The sequence below is a fragment of the Ictalurus punctatus genome, chromosome 1 (assembly GCF_001660625.3).
Source record: "Ictalurus punctatus breed USDA103 chromosome 1, Coco_2.0, whole genome shotgun sequence".
Taxonomy (NCBI): Eukaryota; Metazoa; Chordata; class Actinopteri; order Siluriformes; family Ictaluridae; genus Ictalurus; species Ictalurus punctatus.
The window spans coordinates 30,772,489-30,791,003 of NC_030416.2; the positions used below are offsets into that span (position 1 = coordinate 30,772,489).

Genomic DNA, 18,515 nt, shown 5'->3' on the forward strand with positions numbered 1-18,515 from the left:
TTTTTTTTAAACCTTGCTTCTACAGGATTGATTGATTGATATGGATTTTATCCAATCAGAATGGAGCGACTGAGCACGACTGAGCGTGACTGAGTTAACCAATCAGAACGGAGCGCAGGCGGGTGTGTGTAGGCGGGTCTTGGCGTTGTCAGGAAAGCTGCTACTGTTGTATCTCGGAGCTGGAGACAGTTCCCGAGTTCCTGAGTTTCTGAGTTGTGTTAGTGCGGACAAAGTTTGATTATTACACTGTTAGTGCTGAGATATACACTACACCTTCATTAAAAGACCATGGAGGAACACTGCTCCGACGGGAAAGCGGTGAAATATTACCGCTTGTCTGAAGTGGAGGAACACAACTCGTTCAAAAGTACATGGATTATCATCAACCACAAAGTGTACGATGTGACAAAGTTTCTGGAAGAGGTGCGTCTTAAACGTTTATATTATAAATATATAAATATTTATATTTTTCTCCACGAGTCACAGGATTCAAAATTAAAACATGAAAAGCTTGATACTGTGAAGCTAGTTACAGTGTGTTAATGTGTGAATGATTGGGTATAGTATTACAGAGCCTACTATAAGTAATATAACATTAAGTGTGTGTGTGTGTGTGTGTGTGTGTGTGTGTGTGTGAGAGAGAGAGAGAGAGAGAGAGAGAGAGAGAGAGAGAGAGAGAGATGTTTGGCTGTGAGTTATGGTTTCCAGATAGGATTAGTCAGCAGATTGAGGCTCTAAGATGGCTGGACATTTCATGATAAATCTGCTCACATAACAACATGGTGATGATTTATATTACACACACACAAAGTGAGAGAGAGAGAGAGAGAGAGAGAGAGAGAGAGAGAGAGAGAGAGAGAGAGCTGGAGCATTACTGCAGTGTGCTGTTAAAGCTCATCTCACTGATGATTTCACAGCTGTATACCATGTCCAGCTACAGGAAGATTTCTCTTCTTCTCCCAGATTCACATTCAGATAGGGTTATTGGCATGGTGAAAGACTTTACACTGGTAACATTAAAGTACAGACACACACATTCACACATTTATACACAATAAAAAGTTTGTAAAAATTCTGTCTTTCATCTATCTCTGCCTGTGTGTCTTTCTTTCTTTCTTTCTTTCTTTCTTTCTTTCTTTCTTTCTTTCTTTCTTTCGGTATCTATCTATCTGTCTTCTTCTTTCCTTTTCCCCCCTGTGTTTCATTGTCTGATTCGTTCTTTCTTTTTTTTGTCTGCATCAGTCTGCTTGTCTTTCCTTTTCTCTAGTAAGGTAAAACTCCACTCTTTTCCAGTTCAGTCCTAACTCATTATTCTTAAACCCACCTAAGATATAAGATGAGAAACCTGCATAAGGTACACATGACCCCACACACACTCCATCAAGCCCACTTGCATAAACTTAATGTACAAAAATTACTAGGGCATTTTATCTATCTATCTGTCTATATCTCAATACCTCCATCTCTCTCTCTCTCTCTCTCTCTCTCTCTCTCTCTCTCTCTCTCTCTCTCTATATATATATATATATATATATATATATATATATATATATATGTATGTATGTATATATGTATATATATATGTATGTATGTATGTATGTATGTGTGTGTGTGTGTGTGTGTATATATGTAAATTTATATATATATATATATATATATATATATATATATATATATATATATATATATATATATATACACACATACATACATACATACATACATACATACATACATACATATATACATATATATGCACAGTCATGTGAAAAAATAAGTACATCCCATTTAAATTGTTGACTTTTTAAAAATATTTGGACAAGCAAACGTTTGATCCTCTTTGAAACAGTGCCTGTTAATAAAGCTCTTTCAAATGACACATAAAATAGACATTTTGTAGTAATTTTCACAATTTAAATGAACAAAAAAACAGATCAGTCACATGGAAAAAATAAGTACACACCTTCAAATCCATAATATTAGACTCAGGTGTTTGATTTGGTGCCAGTGATTAGAACCTGCCTTATTTAAACCCCTCTCACATCTAGTGCCTGGTGTTCCCTTTGTTATTGAGGTGTGTCGTGTCATCATGCCAAGATCTAAAGAGTTCTGTAAGGCCTTCATATGAAAGGTTGCGGATGCCTAGGAGTCTGGCAAGGGATTTAAAAAGATCTCTAAATTATTTGAAATACTAAATAAAATAATTAAAATAATCTACAAATGGCGCAGATTTCAAACGACTGCCAATTTGTCCAGGACTGGCCGTCCCAGCAAATTCAGCCCAAGAGCAGACCGTCTGATGCGAAAAGTCATCTCCAAGAACAAGAACCCCAAAATTTCATCACAGGATCTGCTAGTAAGTCTTACAACTGTTGGTGTCAAAGTGCACACTTCTACCATCAGAAAGAGATTGCAAAATCTGACCTGCGTGGGTGGTGTGCCAGGAAAAAGCTTTTGCGAGACTACAATGAGCAGGAAGAGTGGTCAAATATTCCAGCAAGCCCGGTGGACAATTATGCAAAAAGACCTATAAGAAGTTATTTCTGCTAAATGGGCAGTACTAGATTCCCAGGCCAAGGGTGTACTTACTTTTTCCACAGAAGAATATCACATCTATTGATATTTCTGCTGAATAAATGATTGAAAAAGCTCATTTTCCTTCTGGGTTTCTTCAAGTACATCAACTTCATTGATAGGTTTTAAAGAGGATCTAATGTTTGCTTGTCCACAACAAAGCCATGTCAACAAAGCCAACAATTTCCATGGGGTGTACTTATTTTTTCACCTGTCAATAGTATTGTGATATATTTATGCCATATCAGCACCAGTATCTGGTGGAAGGAGTTGTCTAGTTGTACAAAGTCATAATTGTGTCGTTTTACTTCACAGCTCGATGAATTGTCTTCGAGCTGCAGCACAAGATCGGCTTCTTTCACTTACTACTACTTAACGTTTAATACACTGGGTGTGCGAAAACTTTCGTAGACTGGCAGGTAGCGTGTGACTGACTGACTCTCTGACCCACCACTGTGTCTGTCCTGCCCAGCACCCAGGAGGAGAGGAGGTGTTACGAGAGCAGGCCGGAGGAGACGCCACGGAGAGCTTCGAGGACGTGGGTCACTCCACAGACGCCAGAGAAATGTCTAAGGGCATGATGATCGGAGAACTGCATCCGGTGAGTGCAGTTCGAGTACAGTTCAGTTTCTTAGTGTGTGTGTGTGGCGTGAAGAGAACACTGATTCAAAGTTTAAGACACCGATACATACACCAGTAGCTGAAATAGTTACAACCGTTAATGTTATCCTTTATGGTATCGATAATGGTGTGTATTATCAGGTGAGAGACTTTCCATGAGATTATGTCCCAGTTTTATTTTTTAAACCAGATAGGATGCTTTTTATTCATGCATACATTGTTTATAAACATATCCAGCTTCTTTAGATGTTTTTTATTTACTTACAATTGCACAATATATGAATTTTGACTTTCTTATGCATGTTAAAAAAAACAAAAACATTGTTACCATTCGTACAAAATATCATCAATAAAATATCATAAATAAAGGAATATCCTTCACGCGATATCCTTTTTGGTCTTGGGGCAAAAAAAGGAAACTAAACAATAAATAAATATATTTTTATCTTTTTAAAACTAACCTAAAAATCTAATATGTTGATTCAGGCACAAAAAAAAGTTTATTTTTAATTTTTTTTATTTTAGAAATCAGGATAATGACTTGCGTTCAATTAAAATGAAATAATGTATGTAATTCGAAGGTGATTTTATCCAGAAATATATTTCCAAAAATATATATGCTGAAGTGTCTGTAAGTGTTGACTAGGGCTGGGTTTAAAAAAAACAAACAAAAAAAAAACGATTCTCTGATTTTAATCGATCTTCAGTTTAAGGAAACGATCTGGATTTATGAAATCCCCGAATCGATTCTTAACACGCGTGCTTTACTTGAGCGGATGTGACCATTCTCTCGTCCTGAGCACGTCGCCATCTTTCGTGTCTTACATGAATTTTTAAAAACGGTTTTATTTCTTAACCATGTTTTAAGTTGTTAATGAATTATTTCACTGTCTCACATTTACAACGTTTTTATTTTTATTATTACAGTAATGTACAGCTTGTGCTTACCTTGTGTGCACTGTATGCACATATTTATGATTTCTTGTTACAATGTTTGTTTCTCAAAGTAAAAGTAAAAAGTAATTAAACATAATTGTATGGGCCCTGTTGTTAATGTAAATGTGTATTTCAGTAATATAGCTAAGTGGGAGCGTTCCAATTACCAGCATTTATATTAAAACATGGATTCCATGTCTGCACAACTAACATTTTAAATGAAATATTGATTACTAATCGATATTTAATCGAATCGAAACCATATAAATAAGAATCGAATTGCCAAATTGTTCTCAATACCCAGCCCTAGTGTTGACACTACGCATAAAAGAGTTCAGTGATCTTACACTGCAGTTTAAAATCACATAATATATAATATAATATAATATAATATAATATAATATATAATACCGGCATTGTTTTGATGAACCATTGATCATCTTTTTCCTGACTAAATAACAATACTTACATTTGTATGTAGAATATATATATATATATATATATATATATATATATATATATATATATATATATAATGTGTATATATATATATATATATATATATATATATATATATAATGTATATATATATATATATATATATATATATATATATATATATATATATATAATGTGTGTATATATATATATATATATATATAATGTATATATATATATATATGTATATATATATATATATATATATATATATATATACATATATATATATATATATATATATATACATATATATATATATATATACATTATATATATATATATATATATATATATATAATGTATATATATATATATATATATATATATATATATGTATATATATATATATATATATATATATATATATATATATATATATATATATATATATATATATATATATAAATGTATGTGTGTGTGTGTGTGTGTGTGTGTATGTATATGTATATATATATATATATATATATATATATATATATATATATATATATAATGTATGTGTGTGTGTGTGTGTGTGTGTGTATGTATATGTATATATATATATATATATATATATATATATATATATATATATATATATATATATATATATATATATATATATGTATATATGTATATGTACATATATATATGTATATATGTATATGTGTGTGTGTCATACCATGATAACTTCAGTTCCATCCTGAAGTACTAGTGTACTATTTGTGGCATGTGAGATCTGAAGGTGCAGACGCTACACGCTACAGTATATCATGAGTGCATAACTGAGCTGCAGTCAACCAGAACATTGTGGTTCTCTTGTGTAATCTAGGAATGAGTCTGGGCCATTTCCCTTCTGAACACGCTGCTTTGTGCTGCCGGGCTAGATAAATGTTTTGGTTTTTTGGGTGATGTGTAACTATAGCTTATGCAACACCAGATGTTTTAGCGCTGGAGGCGCTGCCTGGAATCCATTTTATTAGGCTGCACAGGACTGCATTCACAGTGTTCAATTCATTACGGAGCTTGCATGCTTTCTAACAATTTATTCTTTAATAGCATTATGTAGCTTTCAGCTGTGTCTTGCAGAGTACGTTATACTATTTCAAATCCACAAAATATACACGGCATCATGGTAGTTATTTAAAAAAAAAAAAAAAAAGTATTTAGTGCATTATTTGTAAAGTGGAAGACAGTTGATGATGAATGACGGTTCTTCTGTCTCCCTCTCTCACTCTTTTTTTTACACACTCTCTCGCTCTCTTTCACTCTCTCTCTCTCTCTCTCTCTCTCTCTCTCTCTCTCTCTCTCTCTCTCTCTCTCTCTCTCTCTCTCTCTCTCTCTCTTTCTTTCTAGGATGACCGGCAGAAAATTGGCAAACCACCCGTGAGTAACACCCACTATTAGAAAAGTCACTACCACTGACATTGTTGTATTTTTGCCCCCTAAACTTACATATTCATATGATTTTATATATATATATATATATATATATATATATATATATATATATATATATATATATATATATATATATATATATATATATATATATGAATGAGATAAAAGTGTTGTTTCTTTGTAAATCTTTTCAGGAATCACTTGTAACCACAGTTCATGAAACCACAAGGTAAGCCCAAAATGCACTGCAACTAACACACTGATGGGAAGTTCAGATCGTTTTACTGATTTGGATCTTTGAATCTCGTTCAGCAAAATGAACAAATCTTTATTCAAGTCATTTCGTTCGTTTGATCAGAATTCGATTATAACGTTACATTTTCAAGCGCCCACTTTACACAAACCTTGATCATATTCTGAATAACGAAAAAAAGAAAAATGATAATGCAGCGAAGGACAAATGATGAGAAACAGAAATGATTAATTCACCACTCAACTGGGTCTTCTGGTCCGAGTCGTTCACCCTACCTCACCCATCTCTCTAAACTAATAATAATAATTTTAAAGAATGAAGTGTTAATAAAATACCGTATGTTTTCTTTTTAATTGTGTTTGATCAGACTCCTTTCGCCGGCCTTCCCTGGGTAATTAAAGGTGGTGGCAGCTGGTTAATTTGGGGTTGTGAGTAGTGTAAATACAGGCTCACATTTCATATTACCTTAGCCAAGAATTATTACAATAATAATAATAATAATAATAATAATAATAATACCACTTTACTAAACCTATTTTTAAGCAAAGATTAAGTGTGGCACACTATAAAAACCATCATGTCTTCACCATCAACGCTAAAGATCAAGGCCACCCAAAAAGCACTCACGTAAATAATAACGACCAGCAATGTTGTCATAACCACATACTAGACATGTTACTTTTAGAAAAGCTGCAGGCGACGAGTGGAGGTGTTAATCTTTCTCAGAACAAGGTCTTTCCATTCGTTGCGAAGTTTTTTTGTAAGGTGCCATTCAAATGCAAGATGCACGAGCTGAGCTTTACGAGTGTAGTTCATTGCTCGCCTGTTGTCCATTGTTCTTGAGCACAGAAAAGGAGTTCTCACACATGGTGGTAGAGGCCCAGAGTGTGACTGCGAGTTTGAGTGCGGACAAAACACCTTTACAAAGTACTTTATGTTGTTCCAAAAGAAGTCTCGTAGTAGCCATCGTCTGCGTGCTTTCCTCCGTCGCCGGGCTCTGTCACTGGCGTGCTGACATTACCATTAGCTGTGCTAGTGCTAGGACTAGGTGGTGAACCATTTCCTTAAATCCATTATTGTTGAATTATCAAGCTAAATGTTAAATATTTTAGACTTTGCTAACAAAAGTCTTTGCTTTGCTTTGCAAAGTTTGCTCTCACGACCACGCTCATCCTTCATTTACTTCACTGTCGTAATAGCGGCATGTATGTGTATGTAATTGGCCGATTACGACTGTACGTCATGACGTTACGTTTTTTTTTTTTTAGTCAACGTCTACTTTCCAGTCATAATCAGTATTCATGGTAAAACTAAATGCATTTGGAAAATTGTTTAAAAAATATTTAGTTAATTATTAATATTTCAAGAAGTAAAAAGGCACAATGGTGTGGTGCTGAGTCCCAGCGGCTGAAATCGTGTTCAGCAGGTGGGATGGGGTAGGGTGCTTACCAGAGGTGAGGGGGCACAGTGACATAGGTGGCCGGGTCGGGCTGGGCCCCCTGAGGCCCTCGTGGCACCAACGCTGGTGCAGGCAAAAAATGAAAATAAAATTAACATAAAAACTGAAATCACCTTCTGAGACGAGTGAACATTCAATTGAAACAAATTTACCGTCAGCTACAGACGTTGTATCCATTGATTCCACCATGTATTCTTATTGACACGCCCCCAACTAGGACACGCCCAAGTTCCCACTCTTTGCTTTGGCGTTCATGTGTTCAACTCGTACCGTAAATACGATATTTCTGACTTGACTTGAACGCACCGATAGCATATGCGGCTGTCACGTGACAAAAGAAGGAACGACTCGGACCAGAAGACTTGAGAGGTCAACTAATTGGGTGCTTCTCATCTCTTGTTTGCGCATCCTCGTTTCCTTTCCTCGCTTCCTTTCCTTGCGTCTTAGCTCCACCCCTTGAGGATGCGAGGGAAGGATGCAAGGATGAGCTGCGAGGAGAGAGGTATCGAAGCATGTCGAATGGAATATCCTCGCTCTCTCAAACGTCACTCAAACCGACGTCAGTTAACGATGACTGTGCTCAGCTGGATGACCTGACTGCGCTTCAGGGATCTGCTGTTATGTTGTTAATAACAACATTCGTAATAAAGCAAAACGCACTGATAGTTTGTGAACTGTCTGGATTATTCAACAATGAATTAATGAACAATACATATATAATAATCTTTTGCTCAGCTTTGCATATACATGCAAGGATCAATAAATTACAATACTCATTGTTGGCTTATTATTATTATTATTATTTAAGTATATTTCACACAAAATGCCATCACATCATCAAAGGACTTTTTGTTTGAGATTGTGGCAGATGTAAAGGAGGAGGGGAATTGATACATGCGTCAGATTTTTCGACAAGAAACATTTCAGCGTAGGATAGACCCCATGCATCCTCGCTCCTAGCTCCTCGGGAAGCTTCCTCACTCCTCGTTCCTCGCCTCCTCGTGATGCAGGACGGAGGAGCGAGGAAACGAGGAAGCATCAGTTTGAGTATCGAGAAGCACCCATTGTTTCTATTTCCTGTACAGAGCCTGTGCGGATTTCACGTCGCAAATAAAACGAAAGGGTGTTGGACAAAACGAACCAAACGTCATATAAAAGATTCGTTGAAGAACGACCCATCACTAAACTAACAGTCATACTACACTAGAGAGAAAGTCATGTACGTAGATTTTGCAGCACTCTTCTCTAGAGTTTCAGCACGTCTGGTGGTTTGTGCTTTAAGAAAATTCCATTTAATACTGTAACGCTGTTTGTATCTCAAATGCTAACATTTGATGGGAAGTAAACATACAAGAGTCACTTGAGAAAACCTAATAGAGAGCACATGAATGCTAGCTAGTTATGAAATCTAGCTATAGGTTAAAGATATTGTAGCCAACTCCTGAATGATTATGTTGAAACTTTTCAGCTAAGCTAGCCCGGTAGCTACCTTGGCTAATGCTGGTCGTAAATTTGCGACTCTTAAGTTGTATGGTATATTTTGACAGGTTTTAAACACTGTTAAAATAAATCGCTGAGGATATGATGATGCAAATTAAAACGTCATCATCCCACTTGTGCCTACTTGTGACAAACCCAAGCTAGTTTGCTAGCCGTTAACTCGTCGGCTAGCTAGATTTTTTTTTTTATCATTAGACGTTTGTAATGAGGGAGAATGTCTAAAGATGTCACAGGGCTGTGACATTACAAATGTTTTATAGCCGATAGATTATTTAATGGTTTAAAATGGACATTAAAATGGGCGGTTACTTGAATGTTGCGCAGTAAAGCATCTCACAGTGATGGTTTTCAGCACTAAACTAACAATAGGATGCTTATTAGCTTATGAGTATTTAAAAATAAATATGAATCCCAGAGCCTTGGTAGAACAAAGTTAACACATACTAGCATTTGTGGCATTACTTAAATATTAAGAACACTAAGTACACATGATTTCTGTTTATATTGAACAATATTTACAACACATTTGATGACCGTTGTTGTTGTTGTTCTTCTTCTTCTTCTGTCCTTTGGCTGAAGCTGGTGGTCGAACTGGTTGATACCTCTCCTTGCCGCTGTGATCGTCACACTGATGTACCGTATATATACGGCCGAAGATGCATGACCGATTCTCACACACAAACACACTTTTAGTGGACTGTTGTTGTTCGCTGACACTGCTGTACCTAATTTCCTCAGCACACGTTCTGAACTCCGAACTACAACACCCATAACATAACACATTTCAGGGTATTTTTTTCTTCCACCAGCCGTCACAGCTATAATTAATGAAGGCTTTTTCTTTTTTTTCTTTTTTTTTTTTTTGGGTAGCTTTCCAGTTCGTACGTTAGGATGAAAATTCTACTATTGTAACGTTCAGATAATAAGCTGTAGAAGTATTCACGAGCGGGAAATATTTGGCCATATTCGAGACGCATATCCTAAACAGTATAAATGTGTAACGCTCGTAAGTGTCTGATTGTGTTATCATTGTGTAAATATAATTATGGAATTAGTGTTGCAAGCTTATGTGTAATAAAACTCAACAGGGTGGCAGTAGCTGCATAATGACTTCTAATTACATGTAGAAACCTTTGGATATTTCAACGTATGCAATTAACAGACATCTAGCCGCCTGAGGCATTTTATTCAGTGATTTTTAATGATTTAAAAACACAAATAGATCCATTTTGGTCTGTGAAGGCGATTCTTTTTCTTTTCGCTTGTACTAACTTTATATCACCGTTACGTGATTTGACACTGGATTACAACACCGACGTTTTTTGTTTTTTTAAACGCTGCTGCTGTCTTATCCTGTTGTACGGGGATCACCACTGGTTTAGGACTAGGTTCCCACTCTTAGTCCTACACATTTGAGTGTTTTCCCTGCTCCCAATCCCCCTTAATTTTCTACTCAGCTAATTAATAGCCCTTCCTGAGGTGAAGTAGGTGCATTAGAGAGGGGAAAAACACTCAAATGTACAGGATAAGTGATACTCCATCACCAGGGATGGGAAAACATAGCCATTGTCCATTGATTTGGCACGTATTCTGCATATTTTACTACTCCTAACATATCCGTCCCAGCTCACAAAGGGCTTTATCAATATTGAGGTCTCGTACTAAGGACCACTGGGGTACTGATGAATAGATACGGTGCTAAAGCATTCCATTTTATATCACTGAAGGTAAGCAATGTATTGTCAGGATCATTATGCATCATGTTAAATATATCACTGCTCACATATTTTGTAGCAACCCAAGTATTCATATATATATATATATATATATATATATATATATATATATATATATATATATATATATATATATATATATATATATATATATATATATATAGATATATAGATAGAGAGAGAGAGTGAATGTGAGTGTATTCATATCAAACACTTGTTTTCTTGTCTTTCTCTAAAGTGACCCAAAATGTACAAAATCAGAAGTGTTTCCAAATTTCATTTTGTCTGCTATGTACTTTCACACACAGTCAGGCAGGATATACTGTTCTGGGCCAGTTCTGACACACACAGGCTCAAGGAAAATGAAGGTTGATGACACGTTACAGGAGAAGAGCTGTATGTAAGCTTCCGTGTGACTGATCCACTCAGGAATAGCATAATGGTCAACAAAGCATAGTTTGAATCCTTTCCTGTTGCAGCAGGTGATTAAAAATTGAGCTTATGTGCAAAAGAGTCAATTTGAGGGTTTTTTCCCCCCATTGTTCATGCTTTAATTGCATTAAAGAACTAATTATGTGGAATTTTATGTTATTGTTTTTGTGTGTGTGCATGTGTAACTATTTTGGGCACGTGGTGGTTTAGTGGTTAGCGCGTTTGCCTCGCACCTCCTGGGTCGGGGGTTCAAATCCCACCTCCACTCTGTGTGAGCAGAGTTTGCATGTTCTCCCTGTGCTTCAGGGGTTTCTTTCCTCAGTCCAAAGACATGTGTTCTAGGCTGATTGGCATTTCCAAATTGTCCATACTGTGTGCATTTGAATGTAGAATATGTGTGTGTGAGTGTGCCCTGCAACGTGTTTGCACCCTGTCCAGGGTGTCTCTGGAGTTCCCTGGGAGAGGCTCCAGGCTCCCCATGACCCTGTGTATAGGGTAAATGATACAGGAAATGGATGGATGTTGCATACTTTCTATGTTCAAACATCATCACAGGACAGTAGCAAAAGGTTTATATATTGCCAAGTACATGTCAATGAGTCACTTTTAGATTCGTGTATTTTTTTTGCTTTCTTCCAGTATAAAATGCATTTACATCTATTCACGTGGCAGATAGGGATGGGCGATATACCGGTAGAAATTCTCCCCAATAAGAATTCCTGCGATAATAACGATGAAGTCTAGTTGATGACGTATTTCTGTGCGACAGTCTGCGCGTCATTCACAGCTTACATGTAGAGCGAAAACAATAACTGCGGAAGGTGGACGTGGAGCCGAGGAGGAGTTTATCGCTAAACAAGGAGCTACCTCTACAATCTGTAACTGGTTTGGTTACAGAAAATCAGTTCTATTTTTAGATCAAGGTTTATGTTTCTCAGGCTCTCAAGATCACAGCTATCACTTGTAGTCGAAAACAGTGGTGAATGGTACCATATTTATGTCGTCACTGATCTCGTTATCACAACAAATACCGGATAATATTGTGATATAATTTTAAGTCCATATCGCCCATCCCTATTGGCGGATGCTTTTATCCAAAGTGACTTAGAAGTGCAGCAGAAGCCAATCCAAGTACAAAGCTGTGATACAAAGTGCCAATTAATGGAGATACTTATTATACCTAATGCTACACGGTAATGTCGATAATATTGAGTAATGGACAAATGTGGTGCGTCAAATAGAGAACGACACGTACAGTATACACGTACGCAGGAGGCGAAACGGCTCCATTTGTGTGTGCAGAAGCATGAGGGTGTTTTCACACTAAATCCATTTTAGCATTCCAAGTGGTCTGTGATTGATGACTTGGTATTTTGTGTGCATGCAGTATGTGAACACAACCCCTCTAAAATGGCCCGCGAGTGAACCGTACTCGGACCACCTCTAGACATTCTCAGTGTGGTTTGGTTCTGGTTCATTTTGTGGTCCACTTGATATGTGTCTTGCGAAAACAAAATGTTCCCGGTCTGCTTCCTGTTTTGGTTTATGTCAAAAGAACTTAATGCTTGCTGTCCATATGTAGCTGCAGTTTTTTCTCTCCCACTTTACAGTTAAAAACCAAGTTACAAAAAATACTCTAATGGCTGCCAATTGTTTAGTGTGATCCCACAGCAAAATAAGTTGTGTTGCTAATGTTAGGTAGCAACAAGACTGCTAATAAAGGCATTGTAGCAATAGAAATTATACTATTAAGCTTAAAAAGTTAGGCAGCAGTAATAATAATGGTAAGAGCGAAACATTTACCGTATATTACTATTGTAATATACAGTCATAGGGTACTTTATTCAGCTCAATCATGTGGCAGCAGTCCAGAAACACATAATGTCATGCAAATACAGGTCAAGAACTTCAGCTGATGTTCATATCAAACACCAGAATGGCAAAAATGTGATCTCAGTGATTTGGCATAGTTGCTGGTGCCAGATGGGCTGGTTTGAGTATTTCAGAAAAGTGCTGATCTCCTTGGATTTTCACACACAACAGTCTCTAGGATGGTGCAAAAAACAAAAACCATCCAGTTCTGCAGGCAGAAATAGCTTGTTGATGAGAGAGGCCAGAAGAGAACGGCCAGACTGGCTCAAGCTGACAGGAAGGCTAGTGTAACTCAAATAACTATGCTTTACAGTCGTGGTCAGCAGAAAAGTATGGGCGGATGGGCAGCAGAAGACCACATCAGGTTCTACTCTTGTCAGCCAAGAACAGGAATCTGAGTCTAGTGTGGGCACAGCCTCACTGAAACTGGACAGATGAAGATCTGAAAAATAATGTTAATGGCCGGTGAATGTATGTAGTGTATATTTGCATTGTGTCTTTGCCAAGCAATGATGTGAAAGTCACAAGTAGGCCTATGGCATGAAGCAGAAGTTAGTTTTGATGGTTCTGTGACAAAATCCCTCACCTTATTGCTTTCTTTCATCCCCCAGACGCTTCTGGTATTTCGCAACAGTTCTGTTTTTGAACCATGTTGAATGACATTATCTATAATTCAGTGCTACACAGCTAGGATCATAGTTCTAAAGAAGTCTTGGTGTAAACAAGAAATGGTCATCAGTTGTTAAATATCCAGAAAGTCATTTGCAGCTACAGTAGTTCTAGTAACACGAGAAAGTATGGTTCGTTTAAAAGAGAACTAGATGTGAGAACACCCTTAAGAGTATGGTTTTAGACTTGCAGTAGTGGAAAACCAAGCTCCTCTGACTCGCAGACCGTAGACACTGAGATGGACCGTAGACCTTGAGGAACTAATCTATAATAGAGTTTAGTAAGACCGGAGCTGTCACACTTGGGTGAGTCAAAGACATCTGACTGAAGTCAGCAGTTAATTAACAACCGCAGCAGGGACACATATTGAGGATGGGAACTGGGAACGAGCTGAACTCAATGCCAGCAGCAACAGTGAGCCAATGGAGGTCAAGCCAGACATATTGTGTCTCTTTGTCAAACCCACACGTTCTGTCTCATCATAAAAGTGCAAGCGTTAGACCGTATACTAGAGATTTCCTGTGTGATGTGTGTGGTAAGATTATACAAAACTTCATCAAGATTTCAAGACACGTCGCCTGACACGTGCAAGGCTGATTGCACTAAAGTGTTACACTGCTGCTATCTGGTGGCCATCGGTACACACTGCATACAATCGTAACAATTTGGATTTGTATGGTTTTCTCAGATCAGTACACTCTTTTATACTGTTACTACGTGTATTTCCGTGCACATCGTACTATACAGACAGGTAACGAAAAAAGGAGAAATCAACATGACGTACATCTACCACATCACTCCAAAATCTCTCATAGGTCTTCAATTGAGTTGAGATCCGGTCCTAGCATATTATTTATATCATTTTCATCCGCATTCAATCATTCAGTGAACCCTGCGGACGGGGCGCAGTCGTCCTGGAAGACACCACGGCCATCAGGATAGACTTTTTTCATCAGCAGGTGATCAGTTAGAAGAACTTCGTACTGGTCTGGTGTTGCTTCTTTCTAATGGGACAGTGGAGCCAAACAAATCATGACATCATAATTACAAAGCAGATAAGAACTTTTCAACATTTCCTGTCCTTTCTCACCCAGCTGTAATAATACTAGTTAGATTATACTAAAATAAAAACACGTTTAAGGGCCGTGGGAGAGTCTGGAGCCTAAACTCGGGGCACGAGGTAGTGGAATCCCTGGAAGGAGTGCCAACCTGTTGCAGGGCACGATCGTACACGCATTCACACACTACGTCCAATTTGGAACTGGAGGAGGAAACCTGAGTACGTGGAGGAAAACCCTGAAGCACAGGGAGAACATGGAAACTCCGTGCACAGGACAGAGGTGGGATTCGAACCCCCAACCAACCCTGGAGGTGCTCTTATTATTGTTGTTGTTAATATAAGTAAGTATGTAACAACAGTTACTCTTTTGTTATCCTCATTCGACTTCCCGTGACAAGGCTGTGATGCAAACCCGGTCCCATGGGACACGACACGTATTTCACGACTCGACGGCGGTCACTCCACTAATATTGACCAGTGCTAAATATTGTCACATGACATGATTTTATGTGCTCAAGCAAGAGGAGTTCATAACAGGAATAACATCCGGCCTATCCAGTCTGACACTTTGATACTACCGTGCCTCTTATGTTTTTGCCCAACCTGATTTACATAAGTTAGATAAAGAGACTGTTGTAAAGCTCAAGGCCGTTAATGACATCATCAGAATCCCATCCGAGACGTTATTATTGTACCGACCGTCACGCAATGACGGTATTACGCAATGGTGTCAGACACACTTTTACATCGGTCTGAATCAATAAGTGAGGTAACTCAGTTAATGTGGTTGAATAATAAGTTCTGATTAATCATTAAGAAATGATGAAGAATAGTTTTGGAGAATTTGTTGTTTAGGAGGAATTTAGACATGTGTTTTATTCTATAAAATCTGTATAAATAAAAAGCATAATAACCTTTTGTGTTTTTTTTTTTTTTTTTAAACAATGAATGAGCATCTATCTACATCCTAATACACTTGTTTAGTATGTCTATTCTACTTAGCATGAATTAATCATCCTGTCCAATCTGTTGCTAAATTTAGTTATGCATAACCAGTGCTAAGTTTGCGTCTGTAGCCTATGACAAAAAAAAATTGGAATAAAAAAAAAAAATCTCTGCTTCATTATAACGAATCGCTCAAGTCCTACAGCTTTGTTTTAAGCAGTACAATGTGAGCAGTCTTTTCATTAAAAGTTTTGTTTCCACTGCAGTGTTTTTATGAGAAAATGTTACAATGTTTGATGATGCAAACATACAACAACATACTCAAATCTCTGACTAAATGCATTTGCATTTCACAAATGACCAAATGGAGAAGGACGGATTAATAAAACTGTGCTATACGCGACATGGCCAAAAGTTTGTGGACACCTGACCATCACACCCATATGTGGTTCTTCCCCAAACTGCTGCCACAAAGTCTGAAGCACACAATTGTATAGAATGCTGTAGCGTTATAATTTCCCTTCACTGGAACTAAGGAGTCCGAACCTGTTCCAGCATGACGATGCCCTTGTGCACAAAGCCAGCTCCATGAAGACATGGTTTATCAAGGTTGGACTGGAAGAACTCGAGTGTCCTGCACAGAGCCCTGACTTCAACCCCACTGAACACCTTTGAAATGAACTGGAACACCGACTGCACCCCAGACCTCCTCACACAACATCAATACCTGACCTCACTAATGCTCTTGTTACTGAATGAACACACAATGATCCCCAAAATCTAGTGGGACGCCTTCCCAGAAGAGTACATATACTTATTATAACAGCAAACAGGGGAATACATCTGGAATGACATGTTCACCAAGCACGTATGAGTGTGATGGTCAGGTGTCCACAAACTTTTCACATTATAGTGTATATTTAAAATAACTCTCCTAGGTAATTGGTACCACGACATCATTTCCAGCAGGAGGATATTGGTCGGCGCATAACACTGACGGCAGTGTCTGTGATTTAGAACGGAGGACGCTCATGGCAGCTGTTTGTAAGATCATTTCCTACCGATGTGCTGGGAAAAAAAGAACGCAAATGGCATTTTAATGGCTTATTACTGAAGGCACCACCTGTTGAACACTATGTTCCCAAGACTCCTGATGTCTCACAAACAGTAGTTTGTAAAAAAAAAAAAAAAAGTTTGTTATAGGTATGGCAAGGTCAAACATAAAATAAAACTTGTAGAAAAGTCAGTGTGATTGAAACACAATACATTTCAGTAGAGTATGTCCAAGTTAATCTAAATATACAGTTTAGAATTCAATTCAAATGGCAAGTGCATGTCAATGAATAGTTGCAGTTTTGGTAATAAATCTTGGGCTTTGTAGTTTGTATATGGGCCGCGTTCATTTTTTTTTAATAAGAGATATCAGATAATTGACAATAATTTAACAAGCTGTATTAGCAGTTTGGTCCAGCCGCCCAGGAAGTGATGAAGCAAACCGATATTGGAATACAGTATATATAACTGAAGATCATTATACTGTCATCATTACATATGTTTGTGTGTATTTATGGGTTCAAATGTGAATATGGTAGTGTGTGGCCCTAAAAATGGACTTCTAAACTCAGAAACATTATCTGATGTTAATTTAGTTGATAATTTTCATGATAAAATTCATCCTTTTTAACTTCTTTGTTTTGTTAAAGGTTAGAGTGATTTTAAAAAGCGTAAGTAAAAGAGGGATAATAGTATTATCGCATTTTACTATCGTCACTATAACTAACCCACCATAGAACGTTAAATTCTTGGCTTATTTGTAAAATAAACGTGTGGGCTTAAAGACCTACTTCTGACCTCAGCTACAGCTACAGTGGCTGATGCTAATTCGGTAGGTGATTTGTTGTTTTGTTGGTGTGAAATAAACACAGTTATGAATATGTGGGACAACCACATCAGATTTGACTATTATTACACTTTCAAATAAAATCGATCATGAAATATAAAATATGAAATACTCAGCTTATTTTTTTTTAAAACGTTTAAATGTCTCGTCTTTGCAAAACATGACCAAGTTTTCAACATTACGATTGATGATTGTTCTATGGCTGATGTTATTTTATCTTCTCAGGTTGCATTGCATTTTATAAAACCTGTTTTTGTTAAATCATTGTTAAATCAGCAAGGCACTACAGTGTGAATCGACAAGTAGAGTATATTGTTGTGTCTTGCTGTGTCTGTGCTACATTAAAACTATTTAATCTCTGGTTATCCTGATAACTGATCGCCTCCACTAATGTCATTCTGCCTCATCCGCACAGCTGAGAGTCACACACACACACACACACACACACACACACACACACACACATCTCACATCTCACTGTTTATACTAACTAACAGCTCAAATCTGAAAACAGGTTCCCATGGAAACACGTTGATTAAATTGTAGTGTGAGAGTAATAGCGAGAGAGAGAGGGGCGGGGGGGGGGGGGTCATATATACTACTAGTCACAAGTTTAGACACATTCTTTATTTTTATTTTATTTTCCACATTTTAGAATAATAATTGTAAAGTAATCA

The 18,515-nt window shown here is 37.1% G+C and overlaps 1 protein-coding gene across 2 annotated transcripts; it reads left to right on the top strand.

Annotated features, from left to right (window-relative positions):
• The first annotated feature begins 139 nt into the window (after positions 1–139).
• LOC108272069 (cytochrome b5) lies at positions 140–11,541 on the top strand. 2 transcript variants are annotated; one of them, XM_047158346.2, is made up of 5 exons: positions 140–423; positions 3,047–3,175; positions 5,968–5,997; positions 6,207–6,241; positions 8,172–8,514. In XM_047158346.2, exons 1-5 carry the CDS (start codon positions 289–291, stop codon positions 8,182–8,184), a joined length of 342 nt encoding a protein of 113 aa, XP_047014302.1. In that variant the 5' UTR covers positions 140–288; the 3' UTR covers positions 8,185–8,514. The 2 variants fall into 2 exon arrangements, with proteins under 2 accessions (XP_047014302.1, XP_017335704.1); XM_017480215.3 differs by lacking the exon at positions 8,172–8,514 and adding an exon at positions 9,804–11,541 and having other exon boundaries at positions 141–423.
• The last annotated feature ends 6,974 nt before the right edge of the window (positions 11,542–18,515 follow it).